The 23479-nt window shown below is 37.6% G+C and overlaps 1 protein-coding gene across 1 annotated transcript in view; it reads right to left on the reverse strand.

Moving 5' to 3' along the window:
- The window catches only part of Itgbl1 (integrin subunit beta like 1), a 176932-nt gene that overhangs the window by 104217 nt on the left and 49236 nt on the right, over window positions 1-23479 (reverse strand). The window contains exons 3-5 of the mRNA XM_090341909.1: window positions 10022-10168; window positions 2686-2808; window positions 196-336 (exon numbers count right to left, since the gene is read on the reverse strand). Coding sequence (XP_090198035.1) covers window positions 196-336; window positions 2686-2808; window positions 10022-10168 — 411 coding nt within the window. The remainder of the gene's footprint in view (window positions 1-195; window positions 337-2685; window positions 2809-10021; window positions 10169-23479) is intronic.

A 23479-nucleotide genomic window follows, 5' to 3' on the forward strand; every position in this document is an offset into this window, starting at 1 on the left:
TCTTACCTTTCTGATTTCTACTCAGAAATGTGCAAGGAAGAGAAGACCATTGGTATAGCCAATGTTGTGTCAGATCAAAGTAGATGTCTTTACAAGATGCCTTCCTCCCACACTGAAGGAAACACGGGGAGGGGTGTCAACAATTAAGAGCTGTGTTTGTCTCCAATAATGTAGAAACATGTATGAATGACACACCTCTGTTGCTGCAGATTTGGCCATCTGGAGATGTGCATCTTCGCTTGCTTTCCCAGGGGGTGATGTCACACTGGAATTCGCATTTATCTCCATGCCAACCAGCCTCGCAGTAACAGTTTCCACAGTAACACTTCCCATGGCCTTTACCCAAAAGAATTTTACATGGTGAGGGAAAAAGCAACTTTTCAAAGCAAGATTAACTTTCTACCTCCTTGCGACCACATGCACCTTTGAAAATCATACAAAGGCTTCGTGTACCTTACTTAAAATAATCAAATTATATAGTTACTTCCCCAAACCTCATAGTTGAGCTCTTAACGACATAATTCTGCAAATAAAGCCAGCCAACATGTCGGTGATCTTGGCCTACACAGGGAGCTGATTCAAACCAAAGTGCAATGACTATGCAAGTCTATTCGTCTACTCTCAGATATGAACATCAAATTCAAGTATACACTGGCCCTCATTCTAAGGGTGTTTCTTGAATTAAAAATTAAAATCATTTATTTGAAATCATTTACTGAGAAGCAAGGCACATATTTACTTAGATACACATTATTAATGGCCGGACAATTTTTTTAAACCAGAGGGAATATTCCATCGTTTCGTTCAGCTGTTCCCCACAAGCTGTTGTGTTCCACCATGCACAGAGGAGGCTCTCCACTAAGTCAGTGTCTGGTGTTAATTTACACTAATGAAATACTAAGAATAGTATAGGAATTTGCTCCAGTTCCCATCCTGGTGCCAAGTGACTATAAATGATACTTGGAAGTGTTCTTTATTTAGGGTCGAGATCCCACCGGCTAACTGTCCATTCCTGTGTTTAATGAAAGCATCTGGATTGAACTATTACATGCATCTTCCATTCAAGTCTAGCCAGTTTTCTACAAATTTCCAAAAGTTGGCATTTACCCTCAGATTCATTTCCTATACCCTCTCCTCTTAATAGTTTATGCTACCCAAGTATGAATGAATGTCCTTGTGCCCTTGTTTATTTTTGGTCAAGACTTTCCGTTTCATAGGCATTTGTAATTTCTACACTGCTGACTAAAGTATTTGTTGTTTTCTCTTCTGCTGAAGCCATAATTCCATGGAATTTTAAGAACCCATGGAAAAATGACTGTGGTTCTGTTTTTCAATTGTTTAATGGCTTATTTTCATTCTAACATTATGGCATCACTAGCCAAGGTCAAGAGCATTAGCAGGGCCAGGAATTGAGTCTCCTATTCATCATGACATTATGAGACACATGTATGAGACAGACAGAGAGACAGACAGACAGAAAGGAAGGTTAAGGAGATTAAAAGGGACTCATGCACTCAGTGGTATGATTTCTAAGTAAAATACCAATTGAAAAAACATTCATTAATTTCATAGAAAATAATCATTCCTATAACAAATTTTTCATTTTCAAATTTTAATATGAAATTGTTAATTATTTTTTCAGCAAAATCACTTTCTAATGCCTCACCACAAGCTTCAGGAACTTCAAAGATTGAGCTGGTAAAAGCATGCCTGAGCACTTTTCTTAGGAGTCAGATTCCATGAGATTCAATCAATTTCTTACATTGTAGAATATATTACCTTTAGAGGTTTAGGATAAATATGCATATGTGCATACATGTATATATACATATAAATGTATATAAGTAAGGTTTACCATAACAGCAACCAATATATAAATCTATGTTCTTCACACTCAAGTTCTTTGTATATCTGTAAATTCAATTGTGAATTCGGGTTTTCCTAAGAAACCAATAAAATAGGGGTCAATAAACAAAATGAGTTTGTGCCAAACTACAGTTAGGCTGATATGAACAAGTTACATCTACAGCCCTACAACTCACATAGAAAATTCTGTAGCAAGAAAACCTTGGGATAGTTAATATAAAATACCAGTTTCAGGAAAACATTTTTCATGCAATAGCCATATTCTGTTTTATGTAAATAAGAGAAGAACAATGCCACTGATGGAATGTACAGTCATCTCTCAACAGAGTATTGTATGTGAACAACAAATGAAAATCTCTACAATTCTAGGCAATGTGACTGTCATAGAATATTTCCTGTCTCTGGTCAGAAAATGTGCACCATCAAATTGCCTAAGCCCCAAACAAATGGAAAAAAATAAGAAGAATGAGAGTTAACATTTTCTGCTGTATTTTGCAAATTTTATATTTATACATGTAAATAGACTGTAGTTGCTAGAGTGGCTCAAAACACAATCAACACAAAGTATGCTCCTTTTCCTACCTGTAGCAATTGAAAGTGAAATCTCAAGAGTATGAATATAAAATAATTGTGGATAGATTCATCTATTTGTTCTAATTGCTTTTGACTGATCCATGTAGGAGAAAATAGTGAGCAGTATCTAGCTGAGGTCACTGGCAAGAGGAGGAAGAGAGAGAAAGGAGAGGAGAGGAGAGGTGAGGAGAGGAGAGGGGGGGAGGGGGAGGGGGAGGGAGAGAGGGAGAGAGAGGCTATACATACCTCCACAGATTTCTTCTGTTTCATCATCTATGCATTCTCTATCATCACATTCACAAAATTTACCATAAACGAGTCCATTTCCATCTGAATCATCACACTTACATCTGCCACAGTGACATGTACCTAAACCAATGAAGTAGAGAGAAAATCGATACATGCATATAAATTACAATTAATGAAGTTTTATCTTGTTTCTTTTAAGTAGATAGACAATTCAGATCCATTTAAAATTCTAATTATGTACTTTTGTGGGTAGGAAGAAATCCATTCCCTTTTTTGAGATTTATTGTGGCCCAGCAATTATGTTTTCTCACATTGCATTATTGCTATTATCATTGACCTCTGATAGCTTAATGAATGTAAATGTGACCTTTTTGCATGCTGAGCCACTTTCCCCATGGCCTGCGAAGTGCTGCACGAATGAATATCTTCTGATTGCACCTGTTCTGAAGTGAACTAAAGCAGAAAATTCTAAGCTTGTGAGACAAGTAACCTTGCTTATCTTCCCTACCAGTATTTATCCATTGCTTTGCACAGTGTTTGAACATATTATTTATATAACAAATATTTGTGGAAATAATTCATTAGCAAATGAATAAATGAAAAAACTTATAAGCCCCTGATAATCTCACATGCTCAATGTTAGTGGAAACCCCTGTTCTAACAGGACGATGGTAGGTTTGCTTAGGCCAAGGTCCCTAAGACCTGAGGTTCAAGGCAGCTCAGAGGGAGACAGAGACACTGATGTCATTCTGTCTACTGCCACAGCCACCTATTAATCCAAGTCTGAAAGTCTGGTTATGTCTCGCAAAAGTGAGTTCATTGACTGGCATGTTGCATGCTAATGTATTGAGAGCTAGGATGTTTAGCTGAGGAAATGTTTCTTTAATATATATTCTTTTAATTTTTAATTGTTAGAGAAATCTTCATATAAAAAGACTTTTATCTGTCATTGAACACCACTCTAGACTCAGGAAAGCTAAGCTGAGACAAGTCAACTGTAGCCCTCCTCTCAGCATTTTATAGAAATTAAATGTGCTAAAATAGACAGGGAAGTGGAAAGTGTCGCAAAAGAACATTAACAAGAGGAGCTGATTGAGACATGGAGGGCAAAGGGCATCCCCAAGAAAGTAACCGACAAAGAAAGAGCCAGGCACAGCACAGCAACCAACTCCCCACATCCCCTCCCCCAACAGCGAAGAACAGTGAGATGACTGAGAGAAACAGTTCCAGTAAAAGAAAACAGCACATGCTCAGCAAGAGAAGAGAAGACAAAAGAAGGGATCAAGACAGAGCTGGGGGGGTTGGGGGGAGAGACTATAATGTGAAAGTGACAAGACACGAATAGACAAAGGGGCAGTTCATGGAAGCTTGATACGCTGTGTGAGTGAGAGCTAGCTAAGTTTGCTGCAGGAGTGTTCTCAGCAAGAGCTCACATGCCCAGGGTGACCCCACTGTCACATAAGCGATGGACTGAAATGAATCAAAATTGGAGGTAAGAAAATGACTCAAGAGACTCCTACATTTGTTCTCGGGAGGGAAGATAAAGGCTCAACGAATGGTGGCTCTGAGTTTAGTCAGCGCAAACATTTTCAGGAACATTTTCACGAGAAAGAACAGACAGCATTTGGTGACTAATTGGGTGTGAGAAATGAAGGATGGGGAGGAACCGAAGACTCTACTGTCCTGAGTGACAGGATACAGCAATTCTGCCTGTGTACACTGGGAAGAGAGGCTTAGGGCACGTTTGCAGTCAGATTCACATTTTAACTCACCAGCTGTGCATTTTTGAGACAGTGGTTAGTTTTCACCTTTGATTCTCAGATTCCAATCTGCAACTAATCTCTAGGCCACACAACGGTTGCAAGGACCAAGTGGTAACTTACCATCTAGACACCTTTCTCTCTCTCTCTCTCTCTCTCTCTCTCTCTCTCTCTCTCTCTCTCTCTCTCTCTCTCTCTCTCTCTCTCTCTCTCTCTCTCTCTCTCTGTCTGTCTCTCCCTCTCCCTCCCTCCCTCCCTCTCTGTCCCTCCCTCCCTCCCTCCCTCCTTTCCTCTTTCTCCCTCTCTTTTACCCTCTCTTTCTCTTCTCTCTCATTCTCTCTCTCTTTCTCTCCTCTCTTCTTTCTTTCTTTCTTTTTTTCTTTCTTTCTTTCTTTCTTTCCTTTTTTCTTTCTTCCCTTTTCTCTTCTTCTTTCCTTTTGCCAGTCCTGGGGCTTGAACTGAGGGCCTGGGCATTGTCACTGAGTTTTCATAAGGCTAGTGAACTACCATTTCAGCAACAGCACCACTTTCAGCCTTTTCTGTGTGTGGTACCAAGGAATCAAATCCTGTGCTTCATGCACGCTAGGCAAGAACTCTACCTCTAGACTACAATCCCAGCCCCCCATCCAGTCACTTTTCTAAACACACTGCCCTGTTGAGTCTAGAGGAGGCATTCAGAAAAAATGATACTATTTTTCTTTTACTAGGATTCTGAGCATATTCATTATATTTCAGATATGTTTTCTCTTGATTGACCCTGTACCCTGACAATGTTCTTCCAGTGCCTTCTGTATTATTCTGTGCCCAGATTACTTGAAATTTGTTATTATTCGAGTCTTTTTCTCACAAATACCTATAAATGCTGAATTTTACAGAACTCAAGTTTGCTATTTTCAACCTAGAAAATGAATAGTTATGTGAATTTGACTTGTAGTAAACTTGAGAACTATTTTTACTCATAAAAGTTATCTGAAGTCTAATGCTTCAATTCCTATATTCATACTATTCCTACTATTGCTATATCAAATTGTTTGCTAGTCGTCCCTCTCACTTTTTTCACATTTCATTCTGTCTTTCTTTCACCTACCTATCTACTCATTTAACTTCTTCAGGATCTCTGATGCTATTAACAAAAAATATAGAAGACAATAGTATGAAGAAAACTAATTAAACCACAGATTAGAAGAATAATATGAACACTATAAGGGTGTGTGTGTTCATGGGAAGCATGGATATTGAATGGATACATGTTTATAAACATCCATGCATGTGCATTCTGAAACCATATATATGTAATACATAGAGTGCATATGCATAGAAATATGTGAAACAGTGATGCAATAAATTGGTGGCAAATTATGTCTATAAAAGATGCACTTTAGTGTGAAAGTGGAAAGACATAGGGAAGAAGTAATTTCCTGAACTGGTATCCCATACCAGTTTCCAGGTGGAAAGGAAGAAGTTTTACTCATGGGCTAGGATAGGAAAAAAGAAGGTGTAACATAAAACCATGAAGAGTCTGGCTCAAATTTGGAAAAGGATACATCGAATGTGATCAAGAGTATTGATAAAGCAACCAAGTACCAACCATTCACACCTGTAATCCTAGCTACTCAGAAGGCTGAGCTCTATAGAATCATGTGTTGAAAAAAGTCCAAGCAGAAAACTCCACAACCCTGTATCCTGTTTGCCTCGCAAAAAATCAGGACTGGAGGGGGTGGCTCAAATGGTAGGGTATCAGCAATAAGCCAAAACTTCAAGGGCAAGTATGACTCCCTGAATTCAAACACTGGTATCAGTACAGCATGCCCACTCCCCTACACACACACACACACACACACACACACACACACACACACACACACACACACACCGTATTGGTTAATGAGTTTAGTTATTTCACAGGAATTCAAGAGTCTGCTATGATTTAGAAGCAGAGTAACTTGGTTAGGTCTGTGTACACAGAAGTCACAGGAAAAAGTTTTCTGTGAAGATGGAAAGGAACAGCCTTCCTTCAAATTCTACAACTCGTCACTGATGTCTCCCACTAGAGCCTTTCCCTCATCCACACATGTGAGCCATCCTGGCCGGTGTGGGAAGTTTACAACAGTCAGAGAGACTTCCTGTCTCACCATTCAGCGGAATTCACAACTGAGCCTCCCAAGCAGGGCATATGGGACCCAGGCAAAAGCGCCAGACTCCTGAGCTCATGGTGTGTCATGCTGCTTCTTATGCTTGGTTGCCAATCAACTCACTCTCTACAACTGATCTTCTGAGTTGCACTAGTTATTTTAGCTCTGCTGCTTCATACTGCCTAATATAGCTGGCTCTTTCTAGGATGATTTACCAAACTGGAACAGCAGTCAGATTCATGTGCCAAAGCTCTGAAGCACTGAACCCGCCCCTCGATCACTAAGTACACTGTGAACTTTCTGGGCCCCTGAAGGAATGAGCTTCATCCCAGCTTTATCTCACCCTACCTTATTCACTTGACCTCCTATTCCCCTTCAACTCCAAGCTGCTCCCAGAGAAGCCCATTGCAATAAAGAGAAGAAAAGACAGACCCTGTGGTCAAAAATCATTTGAAAAGAATGTCCCTGAACTAGGACAGTGCAGGGAGATATGCAAAGAATACTAGAACGCGATTGTTAAAACTGTCATTAATATGGATCATTCATTATGAATTTATCTTTGGCTAAGAAATCTTACTCCCAAATACACAACTCTAAAAACAAGCAGGTGAAAAGGTCTAGGACAGCCCTAGCAGAGGATCACAATAGCTCAATAGGAATGCTCATATTACCCTATAAAATGATGCTAATCCAAATAAGAAGTTTGTTGTTGATGTTGTTGATTTTTCAAGAACTGTATGAAATTCTTTCTTTTTTTCTTATCTTTTTCCCCTTGGAGTATCCCCTGTTGTCACTCTGTGTCTTGAATATACATTTACCTAATTTGGGTAAGGGAAGGGGAATAACAAAATGGAGAAACAAAGGACCAAGTGTGAACCAACGCAACCACGATACCCAGAAGACACTAGGTTGGAAATGCATTCTACAACTTGGCAGGGAGGAAAAGTAGGAAGAGAATGAGAGAGGGGGTGACAATGTTTGTCAAGAAATGTACTCATTACCTTATTTACATAAGGAGCCTCTCTGACCATCATCTTTACAACAAAGTAAAACTAAATTTTTTTTAAAGATATAAAGGTGTAGATAATGGAGCAGAAATTGTTATGTGAAGTTTCAAAATACAGGAAACTCTAAATGCCTGAGCATAGGGATTGGTAGAATGAGTGATGTCCATACATAGAATTCAGTACTATGCTTAAAAAAAATTAAAAAGATTTCCCTGCATGGATAGGAAACGAATCCTAGTAGATAATGTTAAGTGATGAAGATAGACATATTGTGATGGGCCAGGAGTTTGGTCTAGTGGTAGAGTGCTTGCCTAGCATGGAGAAGACCCAGGTTCAATTCCTTAGTACCACATACATAGAAAAAAAAAGGCAAAAAGTGGTGCTGTGACTCAAGTAGTATAGCTATGGCCTTGAAAAAGCCCAAGGACAGTGCTCAGGCTCCGAATTCAATCCCTGGGATTGGCCAGTGATTGAAATCAAACAAACAAATAGACACAACAACAAAAACCTTAAAAAAAAAGTATTGTGATACTATTGTGAGGGGGTGGGGTGGAGGGGTGATACCATGCTAACATACAATTTATTTTTACAAGACAAAATAGATCAAACTGACAGCAACAGAATTGATTAGCTATAATGCTGACAAAAAGTAGGGTACAAGGATTCTTTCTAACCAATGGAATGATAATACCCTAAGTATGTATTTTGCCTATGTTGAAACTTAGAATCATATTTATATCTGTACATTATAATGTATTAATTAATTAATAATGGGAAAGAAAGAGGAGAAAGGTCTAAATCTGGCAGCAATCTAATCAACTGCATTATAATCAACTCCAAAAGAGAGAAGTGCCAAAAGAGAGAAGGCAAGAGGAATGTAAGGGACACGAATGTAGCATTCGGCTCTCTAGCCTCATTTCAGGCACCACTAGAGTGGAGACAGCATGAGGAAGAGGTGGACTGGAGACAAATTCTCATCTTTTGAGATAGATTTGTTTTTATCCACTCACGTATGAAGCCAGGCTAAAAACAATCTTAGATGCAATACAAGATTGAAAAAATAAATAAATGTAATCTATGCTCTCAGAATCATCAGGCAAGTCCAAAATAAGCAACAATCCTACTTAAAAAATCAAAAAAGGGATGTTATTTTCAATGGTCAGTGTATGAAGCAGAAATCAGATAAAGGAAGGTAAGAGGAATCCACAATAAAATCCAAGCCTTATTACTGAATGTAAAGAATGAGGTCTTTCAAGATTAAAAAAGGTTAGAAGGTAGGACGTGCATGTGTGTGTTTCTACCTGTGCAATGCTATCCACGAGTGTTGTGAATTAGAGTGATGAAACACATCTACTGAGGAAGAAGAAGATGGAAGAGAATAAAGACAATGACCCGACTGCTCACACTACCTTCCTTGTCACCTGACAGATGACAGAGGTGTGTCACGCCCAGCGTGGGTTATGTAGCTGAAAGCTACTGGCAAGACATCATGGTGGAGTTGAGTCTACACCATACAGTGAAAGATTGTGGCAGAGTTCTAGTTCTGGTTGCAAAAAAAGGACCTACATATCACAGATGCAAGCTTCAGTAGGAAGAGATTTGCTCACAAAGTCAAAGTGTTGCCTTCAGCAAGTCCAGCAGTGGCTACATATCTACGAATGTGCATCATGATCACTCAAGGAGATTATAACCCCATCAAGTCCAAAATGATTGAAGTGGTACCTTGGGGTAGGACATGAGCATTGACCATTTTCTGCTTTCACCTTGGGAGTCGTAAGTCCCATCATGGTGGCAGAACACATATTTTTAGGTTCATGTGTTCAAATGTTAAGACTACTTAATTGCCTAAATACCACTGAAATTTAAAGTACAACTATTTTATTTTATATTGTTTTGTTAATTAATTTTAGCAACTCCTCTATAATTCTAAAGAAGTATTTCTAATTAGTTCATATAAAATATTTTAGTCAAACAAAATATTTTGTTGTCACATATATTCCTCGATGAGCTTCATATCCCATACATCTGAAACTTCAATCAAATTAAAAAGAGTTGGTTTTATTTGATGCTAAGATGTAAATTCAAAGCGCTACTGGTCTTTAATAGAAAATGATTAAGTCAGCTATATAAATCCTTTCAAAAAGATTTAACCCAGTATTCAAAGTCATAAATTGCAATTTACATAAATGTTGTCAATTGCTGTTCCCAGCACGTATTTGGCTCCAAAGATGCATCTGAAACAGCTGGAGAATATCAGAGTTGTGAATCTCCGCAAGATCATATTTTCCCTATTTATTTATCTGAATTTCATTTCTAAAAATCACACTCAAAAAGCAATCTCAGAGTTTCCACATTTCTCCAGCCTACATATTTCCATTAAGAAAGTCCACAAACTTGATTTCAGTTAAGAATATTTTTAAGATATGATTCTTACCTGCATTTGAGCAGATGATGTCTTGAGAATTCTTGCACATTTGGTTGCTTTTCTTCCTTGTCAGCTCACAAGTCGTTGGATACTGGCATGCATCCCCAGACCATCCGAGGTCACATTTGCATCTGCCACAGTCGCAAGTGCCATGGCCTGAGGAGCATATAGCATGCAAATCATTTGCCAAGGAAACCAATATTGTAAGAAAAAACTTATGGGTCGGACTGGTTCAAAAGTGAACTGTCATAGGCTTAAATCTATTCTACCACAGATAATGTGTAGAATTTTAATCAATAACCAATTTTGATCCAGGATTATACAAAGGTTAAAATAATTCACAGAGACATCAGAATCTATTGAGTCAAATGGTCAGAAACTCATCAGTAATAAAAAAAAATCCACCTGCCACAAGTTTTTGAGACAAAATACCATTAGAAATTAGCTCTATTTCACGACACTTTATAGGATGTAAAACCCCAAACTCTGAATAAGGAATCTTACATGAAACTACTAAACTAAACATGGGATTGATACAAAAATAAGTATATATTTTGTTTCTTAAGGAGGAAGTTCAAGAATCAAAATGATAAAATCCATAACTATCTGTTGTCACAGGATTGACCTGATCTACAATGCTTTCACCTATCATTTTTAAAGCAATGTTATTTAAACAGTTACGAACACCAAGTTTATTAAATCGTACTTGTTAGAACTCACTAATGCTTTCGATAGTACCACAATAGATTGCCACAAGTACAAAACATTTACAGTATTTGTCTCTTTTCAGAGAACCAACAAACTTCAGAGTAAGGCCCATATATAAAGAAGCTGGAGTTGTCATTGTTCTGCAGCATTTTGTGCCCCTTATTGAGTTGAACAATGTGGATCTATGACCTACAGGAATAAGACAAGAAACTCTCAGGACTCCTTGCCCCTTAACTAGGCCTTGAGAGTTGAGCAGAGTTTAAATGGGTTGTAGTTAGCATATTGTTAAGATGTTCAAGACAGTGGTAATACTGGGTCTTAATGACTAAAGTTCATAAATCTTATAGATGGGATCCTTCATCTAGTAACAGATGTCACAGCCAAAATCGCTATGCAGAGGTCCAGATGGTCAGTCAGTGGGAACACAGGCTCTAAGACTGCATGTTTGAGCACGTGAAGCAGACCCTGACTCTGTGATTGGGTCAATTTTCCAAATCCTCTTCCTTTGGTCTACTCCAGGTAAATGTTTCACTTCCTGTTGAATTTGTCAAATTAATTATTCTAATGTACAACCAAAATTCTTGGAAATGACTTAATTAAATTCAGTTTACTCATTGCATACTACTCTGTGAAAGTGTATGCATTTGTTTTCTGCCTGGCTTCACATAGATGGTCAGTCTTGGTCAATTTAGTGTCCCTTTACAAAACACAAGTGGTTTCATTTGTCACTCATCTAGCCTACGTGTACATGCTAATTTAAGCCAAAATCTTGAAGCAGCCATGCCTCTTCCAATAAATTAAGTACCTTGAAAACTATGCTGACTCACTTTCTATGATTAATATTACTGTCTTAGGTTGACTGTCTTGATATTATTACTTCTGTCAGCTGAATATCACCCATATCTGATGGTCTAGTGTAATGAGATGGCTCCTTATCCATAGCAAAGAAGACACATTCTTTTAAAGATAAATCATGATGGCATTAGTGATTTTGTATTAGTGACATGGCATTAATGTCTTTCAAGAACAAGACTACATATTATATTCAAAGAACAATATAGTGAAGATGAGTCAAAGGTTCATAAATTTTTTGTGGGTCAAGCATAGCAAAGTTGAAAGAGGGAAAAGATGACCAGTAGAGAGAGCTCAGGGAATGCGTATGATGGGAAAGATCCACCCATTCCAATTTGACCCAGTAAGGCACCTGTAGAATCACTGCAGATGCAGCAAAGTAAGATATGGTCATCAAATATGGAAGTCTAGATGTAAGGACAAGCCCACAGATAGAATTCCACAGGTGGATGAAGGCAGAGCTATGGCCAATATGTCCACAGCCAAGAAAGAACAGACATCACTCATCCATTGCAGAAAGTAAGGAGAGAGGACTGGATCAGGTTCTCTCAACCATCAGAAGGCACTCATCCTGCCAGCACCTCTATATCTATTTGTCCCAAGAACTGTGAAATAAAAATCTCTGCATCTCAAAAGATCCAGATTGTGGTAATTCACTACAGCATCCCTAGTAAACTAATACAGATCTTGAAATGAAATTTACATGGGACTTATGAGGAAATGAAGCCATGCCATTTTCCTTTTCCAAATTTATGGTTTCAAAAAATAATTGCTATGCAGCATTGATATATTGAGTAGATCATAATCCCTGTGATGAAAGATGACTCCAGAAATTGTGTCTGAAGTTTCTCTGCATCTTGGTGGAATTATTCTGAATTAATTCTGATCTCATTAGAAAATAAACACTTCTGAACAAAAAGCGCCACTGAAATCTTTAAAAATATTTAAAAATCCATTTCTTGGGCAATCACTGGGAGAAAGAAAAAAACAGAAGACTCACTGGCATAGCTTGTAATCAATCAGTCTCTTAAGAATTTCTCCCTTCTCCAAACAATGTTTTCCAAGCACGAGACCACTTTTTTTTTTTTTTTGCCAGTCCTGGGCTTGAGCTCAGGGCCTGAGCACTGTCCTTGGACTTTCTCAAGGCTAGAGCTCTACCACTTGAGCCTCAGTACCACTTCTGGCTTTTTCCATATATGTGGTACCAAGGAATCGAACCCGGGTCTTCGTGCATGCTAGGCAAACACTTTCACCACTAGGCCAAACTCCAGGCCACCACGAGACCACTTTTATATGAAAAGAAAGCCAGGCCTCTCTTACCAACTCTATTTTATTACTATCTTCAGTGCCTTCCCCTACAGAGTTTATAAAACTATGACTGAGAAATAGGTTTAGAATAGGGTAAAAAAAGGTTTTCTTACATGACTGTGAATTAAGTAAGCCTTTCTAGTGAGTAAATTGAAGGACATGAATAATTACCTTATGATCAATCAGTCTTAAGGATATTAGTCCTCTGAATGCTATTTTCCCCATATCCAACTAGAAAAAAGTGGATGGTAACAATATATTTTCAGTCTTCTTTCCCAGTCTAAAAATGAATAAATATTTATGTCAATGTTATTTTAAGTCCTCTAAGCACCATGACTTTGCTGATACTAACTCTAACTGCCTAGAGAATTTCTACCATAAGCCATTACAATGTGAGCAGTTAATGAAAGTTGTTGACAGGCTGATTATTTTAAAAAATCATTCTCTGACATGTGGTAAAAGAATTTCAAAGAATAATTGTTTCTATATTACAAAATCAGCCATCAGAAAAATATTTCTGCAGTTTGACTTGAAGAGTACATGTAATCCATTGCCATTCTTACTTCAAGCTATTTAATCACTTCAGAAGTTTTTCTCAAACTTTAAAATGTGATTTATGGACAAGACAGAAATATATTATGAGTGAATTGTTGCTTTTGATTTTCTTTTGTTGTCCTTAATGTACTATGTTATCTCTCATCTCTTTTGCTGTCTCTTGGTTATCTCATATTGTTACAGTATTTCACCTGGTTGTCTGATATATTGCATATATGCGTATTTGGTTATTTGAAATCAGACAGGGAAGGGAGGAAAACAAGATGAGGGACAGGGGTGGGGGAGGGAAATGGGGACCAAGGCATGAGATAGGGTATCAATGTAGTGAAGTAATGCACCTTCTGTCTGGTGAATATAATGTAACCCTTCTATTAATTACAATAAAAAATATATGAAAAAACAAAAAAATCTGGATCAATAGACAAAAAAATTAAATTGGGAATTGAGCCATAATGCCAAGCAATAAATTTTAGTATATAGTCTTTGTCACTTCTGATTAGCCTACCTTCTTTCCTAGAGTAAAATGTAGACATAATTTATCATTATGATCAACCAAGTAGAGGTCGTAAACAAATCACATACATGGGGAAAAGCGAGAAAACTGCCCTCAGGAGTGCACTCATGATCAAAAAAGAAAGGAAAGTTGCCCTAGTAACCAATATATCGATTGTTTAGAAACTGCGGAAAGAAAGCAGAGGTACTTAGAGACAGAAATAAAAGAACACAGCAGCATAGCCATCCATGGTTTCCAAACCAGGGGACACAGTGTTAAATGGCCAGTGTTAATCTTCCCTGAGTCCTGAGCTCTGTATTTCTCCATTCTGAAAGCATTTGTTTTCACATGTAAAATGTATCTCATTCTAAATCACTTTCAATCATGTACCTTAACTTTTTTTGTTTTGCACTGGTGTGCCCATAATGCCTTTGGAAAATAATTTTATCCAGTTCAGAGTGCATAAAATAACATAAATACATGTTAAACTCCAGAGTGACAAATAACTTGATTCTCCAACAGACATGAAACATAGAAAAGACATTTACAAAAACTGAAAATCTTGGTGAAAGGCCTTAAAATAATTCCAACAAAAGTTTAGGAAGTATTTCAAGTCACTCAGTCAGCTCAAGCATCTCTGAGCAGTGGGGTAAGACCTCTCCTCTCTCACCTCCTTGTCTCCTCCCTCTCATCTTCTTCCCTTCACTTTGCTCCTCTCCTCATTCCCAGACTCCAGGTCCAGGAAGATGTCTTGCAAGAAATCTTGATTCCTTTTCCTCTGCCTTTTGGAGGATTCCATTTTTCCATCCCACCTGTTGACACCAGCTGCATTATTATCACTCTGTATTAATTCATATAAAAAAGTGACAAAAGTCACTCTCGGGGCTGGGAGTGTGGCCTAGTCGTAGAGTGCTTGCCTAGCATGTACAAAGACCTGGGTTTGATTCCTTGGTACCACATACATAGAAAAAAAAAAAAAGCTGGAAATGGCCTTGAGGAAAAGTCACTCCCTTTTTTCCAAAATGTTATCAAAAGAGTCCACAAACTCCTTTTAAAAACCTCCATCGCAATTTAATCCATTCTTTCTTATTCAAATCTCCCAAAAGGGAGTGTTACTCTTCTAATCTTACCCTCTGTTTACAATCAGATTTGAATCATGCCATTCTACAGATATTTTTCTAAGATGACATTTTTGATGGGCTTTCTCTTGCTTAATTCCATTGACAATTCGATCTTTACCTGATGGATGGCTTCTTGCACCTACACCTTCTCCATCTCCCTTCCTGTCCTCTGCAATCTCATCCTACCCACTCATGGGTCAGCAGCCCATAGAATCACTGCATTTCAGAAAGAGTAAAGCAACTCAAAGAAGAAGGACAAACATTTATAGTAAGGTCAGTTCATTAAACCAAAGATAGTCTTTACATTACTGAATGACATGATATTTTAAACAGGGTAAACCTAAATTATGTTTTTATTTTCTTCCTGAAATCCAGTGGACAACTGGAATCCAAAAAGAAAGTTTGTTTGAATAAAAAATATAAACTTTCATTTCTGGGGCAATGTCACAGTGTTTTCCAGATCATTCTCTCAATGTGATAAGTGATGTTAAAAGACTCTTCTAAGGTTAAATAATATTGTTTTCTTGTACTAACAAGATGGGTAATGGCCTAACGTGCGTAAATGTGCTGCTATTTCCAGATTATGGTGTATTGTTTAAAAGTTAAGAAAAAAAGTAAGTCAGATTGAGGAAGATAAACAGTATATTACCTCACATTACTGATGCAGACAAAAACTAAAGAAATAAATAACTAGAGTGTGAATTGAAGACTGTTGAGAGAGAGAGGAACCAATGGAGTATGAGGCAAAAATAGGGTAAAGGGGACAATTTTTAAGCAAGTTCTTTGTATGCATGTAAGAAAATAAAATAATAAAATCCATTACAGTTGTATAACAGAAGAGAAAGGAAAAGCAAGAGTAAGGGAGGAATCAATTCAATGTAAGTATGTTTTTATGAATGTATGGAAACATCACAATAAAACCCTTTGAATAGCCTGGAGTTTGGCCTAGTGGTAGAGAGTTTGCCTAGCATGCACGAAGACCCAGCTTTGATTCCGCAGTACCACATACATAGAAAAAGCTGGAAGTGGTGCTGTGGCTCAAGTGGTAGAGCTCTAGCATGGAGAAAGTCCAAGGACAGTGCTCAGGCCCAGAGTTCAAGCCCCAGGACTGGCAAAAAAATAAAATAAAATTGCTTAGTACAATGTTAATAATGCACGTATATAAAATTTTAGAATTAAATGTTTGTTATACAGCCATAGTCCTGTGACTCACGTCTGCAATCGCAGCTTCTTGACATAGAAATCTGGGGGACTATAGTCCCAGACCATCCCAGGCAGAAAAGTCCTCTAAACCATCTTTCTATAAAAACAAGCAAAACTGTAGGACTGGGGGTATGGCTCAAGTGGTAGAGTGCCAGCTGAGTAAGCAAAAAAGAGCAAACTGGAGGCTTAAGTCAGAAGAGTTTTCTTATCCACCAAATTTGTTCCTGTTTTGTAATGCCATATTTGGGTGCATTGCTAATGCTTTTAAGAATGCTCTTTGAAAATTCCCCTCTATTTCAACATTCTAAAATGTTTGAAGAAAGCCCAGTGCATACGGTAAAGTTTTATCTGTGAAACACTTTGCTTTGGAGTATTTGGGGATGATAAAACTTCACGGTTTTTTAAATGGTATAATATTACCATTAATTTCAGCTCTTGACTACATTTAGGAAATATTTTTAATTATCCATTGTATTTAGGCTTTAAAGGTTTTGTGCATAAAGATCACTTTGTTCAACATTATTAAATTTTAGATGTCTAAAGAATTTTAAAAAAAAGTTACCTTCTTTAACATTCTTGTTAACAAATAAGAGCTTAATTAAATCAAGATTTCAATTAAAATTAACAAGAACATAAAATGATAATTTTAGGCAATAATAAAGGATTCATCTAAGATAAGAATAGAAATTAATAAATTAGAAAATAATTACATATATAAGAAAACAATAAAACTAATACCAGCAAAATGCAAATCATTAGTTTTCATAAGGAATATAGAAGGAAAATAACTATTCAAGAAACAAGATGAATGGCACAACGTACAAGCAAGTATGAAGCAAGAACAAATCAATAAATGCATAAGTGATGCAAACACAAATAGGATAATATACATACAAATTCAGAATCCCACACTTTTTGTGGTTTTGGTAGCCTTCAATTTGAGCTGATTTTGTTGTTTTTTTTTTTTCAGAATTCAGAGAGGGATCTTGAACGTAAGTGCTTACACATTTATAGAGAACACTGATACCGTTAGATCCTTTGAACTATGTAACTTGTATTTGCTAAGCAAGCACACTACTACTCGTTCCATTTTTGGGTGTTTATTAAGAACGTGCCAAGAAACCAGAGTACATCTCCCATTCCTTCCTGTAAAATTTTCAGGGTATCTCCTTTTACCTCAAGGTCTTTGATCCATTTGGAATTGAATCTGGTGCAAGGTGACATATAGGGATCCAACTTTAGTTTTCTACAGGTGTTTAACCAATTCCACCAGCACCCAGCACCATTTATTGAAGAGGCTGTCTTTCTTCCATCTTTTTTTTTGGCTCCCTGAAGATTAGGCGGCCATAGGTTTGCAAGTTAATTTCTGTGTCTTCAGTTCTATTTCATTGGTCTTTAGGTCTGTTACTGTGGCAATACCAAGTTGTTTTTATTACTGTATCTCTGTAATCGAGTTTGAAGCTTGGTACTGATATTCCTCAAGCACTGTTCTTTCTGCCAAGGATTGTGTTTGCTATACAGGGACTTTTATTATTCAATATGAATTTTTGGATTGCTTCCTCTAGTCCTTTAAAGAATGGTGGTGGGAAATTGATGGGTATTGCATTGAATTTGTAGATAGCCCTTGGCAGGATTCCCATTTTCATGTTAATCTTCCTATCCAGGAGCATGGGAGATTTTCCACTTCCTTAGTTCTGCTTTAATTTCCTATTTTAAGTTTTGAAGTTTTCCTCATAGAGGTCCTTTACTTCTTTGGTTAATTCCTAGGGTTTGGGTTTTTTTTTTTCTTGAGGCTATTACAAAAAGAATTGCTTTCTTGATTTCAGCCTCACTCTTATCATTGTTGGCATTCAGGAAAGCCGCTGATTTCTGAGGATTAATTTTATACCTTGCTACCTTGCCAAAGTTTGGAATCAGCTCTAGTAACTCAGAAGAGGGGTTTATAGGGTTCTTTAAATACAGGATCACGTTATAGGCAAAGAGGGAGTTTCATTTCATCCATCTCCCAAGAGTGCCTTTCTTTTCCCTTGTAATATCTTTCTTATAAAGAAACGTTTAAAATTTCATAACCAAAAAAACTAGAATTTTCTCAGCCCTACAGTAGAATCATTAAAATATTGATCTTTGTCACAAGATATTGTGCTTGTAACATTCATGGTCTTTATTTCACTCTTGAGATTTTTCCTTCAAAGGTTTAATTTCTTAAATAGTATTCATTGTGGAATGAGAAGAATATTTCTTGGAACAATTGTTTTTGAAAAGATAATCTGGAGAGAACCCATACAAGTGAATCCCTTTATAAATATTACTTTGTACATATGTGTAAATATATTACCACCAACTTCTAAAAGTGAATTTAATTTCTCAGATTCAATCAGAATTCATAATTTTAATACATGGGACCTTAATAGGTTCTAAGGTGACTATAAGCTAGTTATTTCCACCAACAACAGGTCAGTGTAACCTCTTGGTCATCTTTTGCTCATATTTCCCCTATATTTGCAACTTGATTCTCCAGATGTTCAATGCATCATATGGATATCCCTCCCTTCAACAGTACATAATTGTCTTTACTCACTACACTCACATGAAAATGATACCTTCTCTAGAATGCAGATTGAAGTGTTTGAATTTCATGTGTTTTAGGAATAATCAAGGAAATGAAGAGAAGGCATCATTCTAACACCTACATAACTCCTCTATCTTCATATAGGTTATAATAGTCAGGAGAAAAGAATGAGGTACCAGAATAGGTGTAGAGAATACGTTTTTTAATAATAATAACTTGTCACTACAGAAAATATCTCAAACTGGTGATAAGCCAAAACATATGCTTTAACTATATATTATATCTATAATTTTATTTTTCTATATACCATTTAAGTTTAATTTTAAAAACAAGTGTACACCATTGATTTAAATTAAAATTTTAAGTCTGTCAGTTTAGGTACAACTGCAATTTCCCTTAGTTACTTTTCATGGGATAATTACTATATAAATATGAGATCCTAATAAATTAATCTATCCACAAATTATCTTCTGTGCCTAAGGTATTACTTATTAGTGCATAATCATAGGAATATAATGGAACTCAATGAACTCAAAAGTTGTCATGGACCATAAAAGTTTTAAAAGAAAAAATGAAACTAACATTCACTTATTTCTTATTTTGGCTAAATCTTTAACATTAATCAGCAAAATGAATTATTACCCAAACTCTTATGAATAGGAAATGGGAGAACAAAGGTCTTCCAACTAAAAAAAACATACAGTCAGCACAAGATAAAGCTCAAAATGCCAAATACCAATGTGCTTTTACTCATTTGTGACTTTATTGATATACATACAATGAATATGTATATATACACGTACAAACATATGTATACATATCCCTTTAGGAGTTGATGTTGTCAAGGGATTGTAAAAAGATGGAACTGTTGGGGAGTTTAGAGGGATGCTGAGGCTCAAGTGGTAGAGCTCTGGCCTTGAGGAAGCCCAAGGACAGTGCTCAGGCCCTGAGCTCAAGCCCAGGACCAAAAAAAAAAAGTAAATGACAAGAGTGGGATAGGAAGGCTGAATCAGGAGTGTGAGTGAGCGTGAACATGGCTCTAGTGTTTCAGGTGTATATACACAAATAGAACAATGACAGAGGTGATAAGGTGGATGGGGTATGCATGCACAGAAACGTCACAGTGAAACCCCCACTTTACAGCCAATGCATGCTGATTTTTTAAAAAAATTGCACTGTTGGATTTAATTCTACTATCTATGACTTTCTATAAAGCATATTTTTAAGCTACAGTAATCTCTGTTTGTTCTTTTATAACATAACTTTCAAAAAAGTACATGGTTAGAGTTGTTCAAATTTTATCTGTTAGAGATTATATCAAATAGGGGCCGGGAGTTTGGCCTAGTGGTAGAGTGCTTGCCTAGCATGCACGAAGACCCGGGTTCGATTCCTCGGTACCACATACATAGAAAAAAGCCGGAAATGGTGCTGAGGCTCAAGTGGTAGAGCTCTAGCCTTGAGAAAAGTCCAAGGATAGTGCTCAGACCCTGAGTTCAAGCCCAGGACTGGCAAAAAAAAAGAGATTATATCAAATAATCTTTTCTAAAATAGTTATGCTAGAGAAAGATGTTGTTTAGAAGTTTCCTCTTTAGGAAACAGAATGCGTCCAAAAGTTAAAAAAACATACACCTCATTCTAAAAGTAAGCCTAGCTTTGGCTTTGTGGCTTTGGAGAAGACTGATGTTACTCTAAGAAGAATAGTACAGGGCCAGGAATGTGGCCAAGTGGTAGAGTACTTGCCTAGTGTGCATGAAGCTCTGGGTTCAATTCCTCAGCACCATATACATGGAAAAAGCCAGAAGTGGTGCTGTGACTCAAGTGGTAGAGCCCTAGCCTTGAGAAAGCGGAAGGACAGTGCTCAGATCCTGAGTTCCAGCCCCAGGATAAAGGAGGAGGAGGAGGAGGAGGAGGAGGAGGAGGAGGAGGAGGAGGAGGAAGAGGAGGAGGAGGAGAAGGAGGTAAAGGAGGAATGTATTATGGTCTTCTGATTATTTTTCCAGGCACAATTCTTTGAAATAGGGAACCATTAGGCTTTCCCAAACATTTATATTTAAAATAAGGAAATGCAGGCAAAATACAAAAATCTATTGCAAGAGGATAAAATAATAAACTAAATCTAGAATTTAGAAACTCCCAATTACAAATTAAGCCAACTGCGAATGTTTGATTTATACTTCCTAAGAGCTCTTTGAAGAATGTTCATCTTGAACTTTTTGTAAGATGACTGGAGAAGATGTTGGAACGGAGAAATCTCACAAGGAAAAATCTGTGTAAGACTCTAGAAATTTGGGCGAGTTTCATTATCTTTGAAGAGCTTGAGGACATCTTGGAAGATGCTTGTGCTTGCAATGTTTCTGATGCTGATGTCAACTTCAATATGTTTCAAATTCTTTAAAAAAAATCTTAGATACTGAAGTGAGCTCTCAATATATCCTTAAGGGAAAAAATCCTTAAGAGAAAGTTTCCATAGATTCAAGTTCTGGCTTAGTCTCAATTACAGTAAGTCAAAGGAAGCCTAGAAAAATATCTCCACTCATAAGGCATCAATAACAAGAGGCTGAAAGTTTAAGCAAAGTGATCTGCCCAGGATGTGTTTTTGTCAACTGACATCACATTCTGTGACTGTAACATGTGGCAGATGCTCCAAGCAAACCCTAGAGTTCTGAGAACATGGAACTTGAGTATCAGAGCATACTCTCCTCTTCTGCAGCCTTTGGAGTACTGGAAAATATTTATAATTTCTAAAATATCATCTGTGAGGATTTAGCTTCATCATCTCTAAACTTTACATCTCATGTCTGTAGGGTTTGAATATGAAATGTCCCACCCCCTCACACACACGCACATGTGTGTGAGCACGCACATAAATACTTTTTGAAGGCTGGGTCCCTAGCTAGAGGTGCCATCTGGAGAGGTGGTATAAACCTCAGGTGTCTGGGCCTAGCTGCAGGATGGGGTCGTTGGTGGTGTGCCATTAAACTTATACCAGATACCTACTTCCTCTTCTTCACTTCCTGTCTACCAAGAGGTGAAGAACTCTTCCATTACATGCTCACTGCCAGCCGACCACGACCATGAGTCCTTAGAAACCATGAGTCAAAGCAAATGATCCTTGTCTTTTTTGACTCTATTACCTTTCATCACCTTTTCAAATGTTGTGAGTCTTCTGTACTCTCTCATCGTTATCCTTTCAGTCCTAGCAGGTGGAATGCCTATTTCACATTCAGAGGACAGAAAGTAGAGGAGACACGGGCTCTGAGATCTCTTTACCTGTCTGTTTTGAAGCCTATTTGTTGCATTGAACTCTTGCCCCTTGCCATGCTCAGAGGAAAGCAGAGGCTGTCTGTTGATCAATGGCTCACTGGTGTAAGAGGTACTGGGATTCCATCTTCACTCTCCTAGACTTGCAGCCATCATTCTCCTGTACAAGCAAGTTCTGCTACCTATCCAAAAGGGAAAGTTCTGTCTGTGGCTTTTCCCTTCCTCTACACATAAGCAGTTCAATAATGGAGCCTAGCTTCTGTTTACAATGCTCCTTAAAACCACTGTCTTCCAAACAGCTGGTGTCATGGCTCACTCCTGTAATCCTAGCTACTCAGGAGGTTGAGATCTGAGGATCAGTGCTCAAAGACAGCCCAGGGGGGCCGGGTGTTTGGCCTAGTGGTAGAGTGCTTGCCTAGCATGCACGAAGACCCGGGTTCGATTCCTCAGTACCACATACATAGAAAAAATCCGGAAGTGGTGCTGAGGCTCAAGTGGTAGAGCTCTAGCCTTGAGAGAAAGTCCAAGGACAGTGCTCAGGCCCTGAGCTCAAGCCCAGGACTGGCAAAAAAAAAAAAAGACAGCCTAGGCACAAAAGGACCTGAGACTATTATCTCCAATTAACCTCTAGAAAAAGGGAAATGGGGCTTGGCTTAAGGATAGGGGGCTAGCCTTGAGCTGAAGAGCTCAGGGACAATGCCCAGGCCCAGAGTTCAAGCTCCAAGACCCACAAATTCAAAAAAAAAAGACATATACACTGCAGATAGGAAGTGGCACTGTGGCTGCTCAAGAGGCAGAGCAGTAGCCTTGAGCTGAAGAACTCAGGGACAACGCCCAGGCCCAGAGTTCAAGCTCCACTAACAACAACAACAACATATATATATGTGTGTATATATATTTATATACATATATATATGCTGCAGAGCTACAGATACACTAGTACACTTTTACATGTCTGAAAAGTTCTTCATCTTCCCAAACATGAATGGTCTTGAATGTTCTCCTGTCTCTATTTCTTTGTTGCCTTTAAAGCCTCTCACTTTACAGCTGACTAGAAGCTATATTTGAACAACTTATTTTTCTACTTCATTAATGTTCAGGTTGTTAGTAGATTTAACTTCTTTGGTTTCATGTTATTCAATGTAGCAATCAAACAAATCATTTATTATTAGATATGTGCATTCCATAGAATGGATTAGGATAGTCTACATTTTACCTTAGCCAAGAAGTTAATTAAAGTTTTATTAGACTTCAGCTGTGGAATCAGAATATCCTAATAACTACTTTAAAATCTTTCTCACCTCAACTACCACCCCAATTATGGCAAATATCAATATCACACTACATCAATTTCAGAGCATCAGGAATCTTAGTAGCTGGGTTTTCCTTTGTTAACT

The sequence above is a fragment of the Megascapheus bottae genome, chromosome 11, assembly GCF_031878675.1.
Source record: "Megascapheus bottae isolate mThoBot1 chromosome 11, mThoBot2.hap1, whole genome shotgun sequence".
Classification (NCBI taxonomy): Eukaryota; Metazoa; Chordata; class Mammalia; order Rodentia; family Geomyidae; genus Megascapheus; species Megascapheus bottae.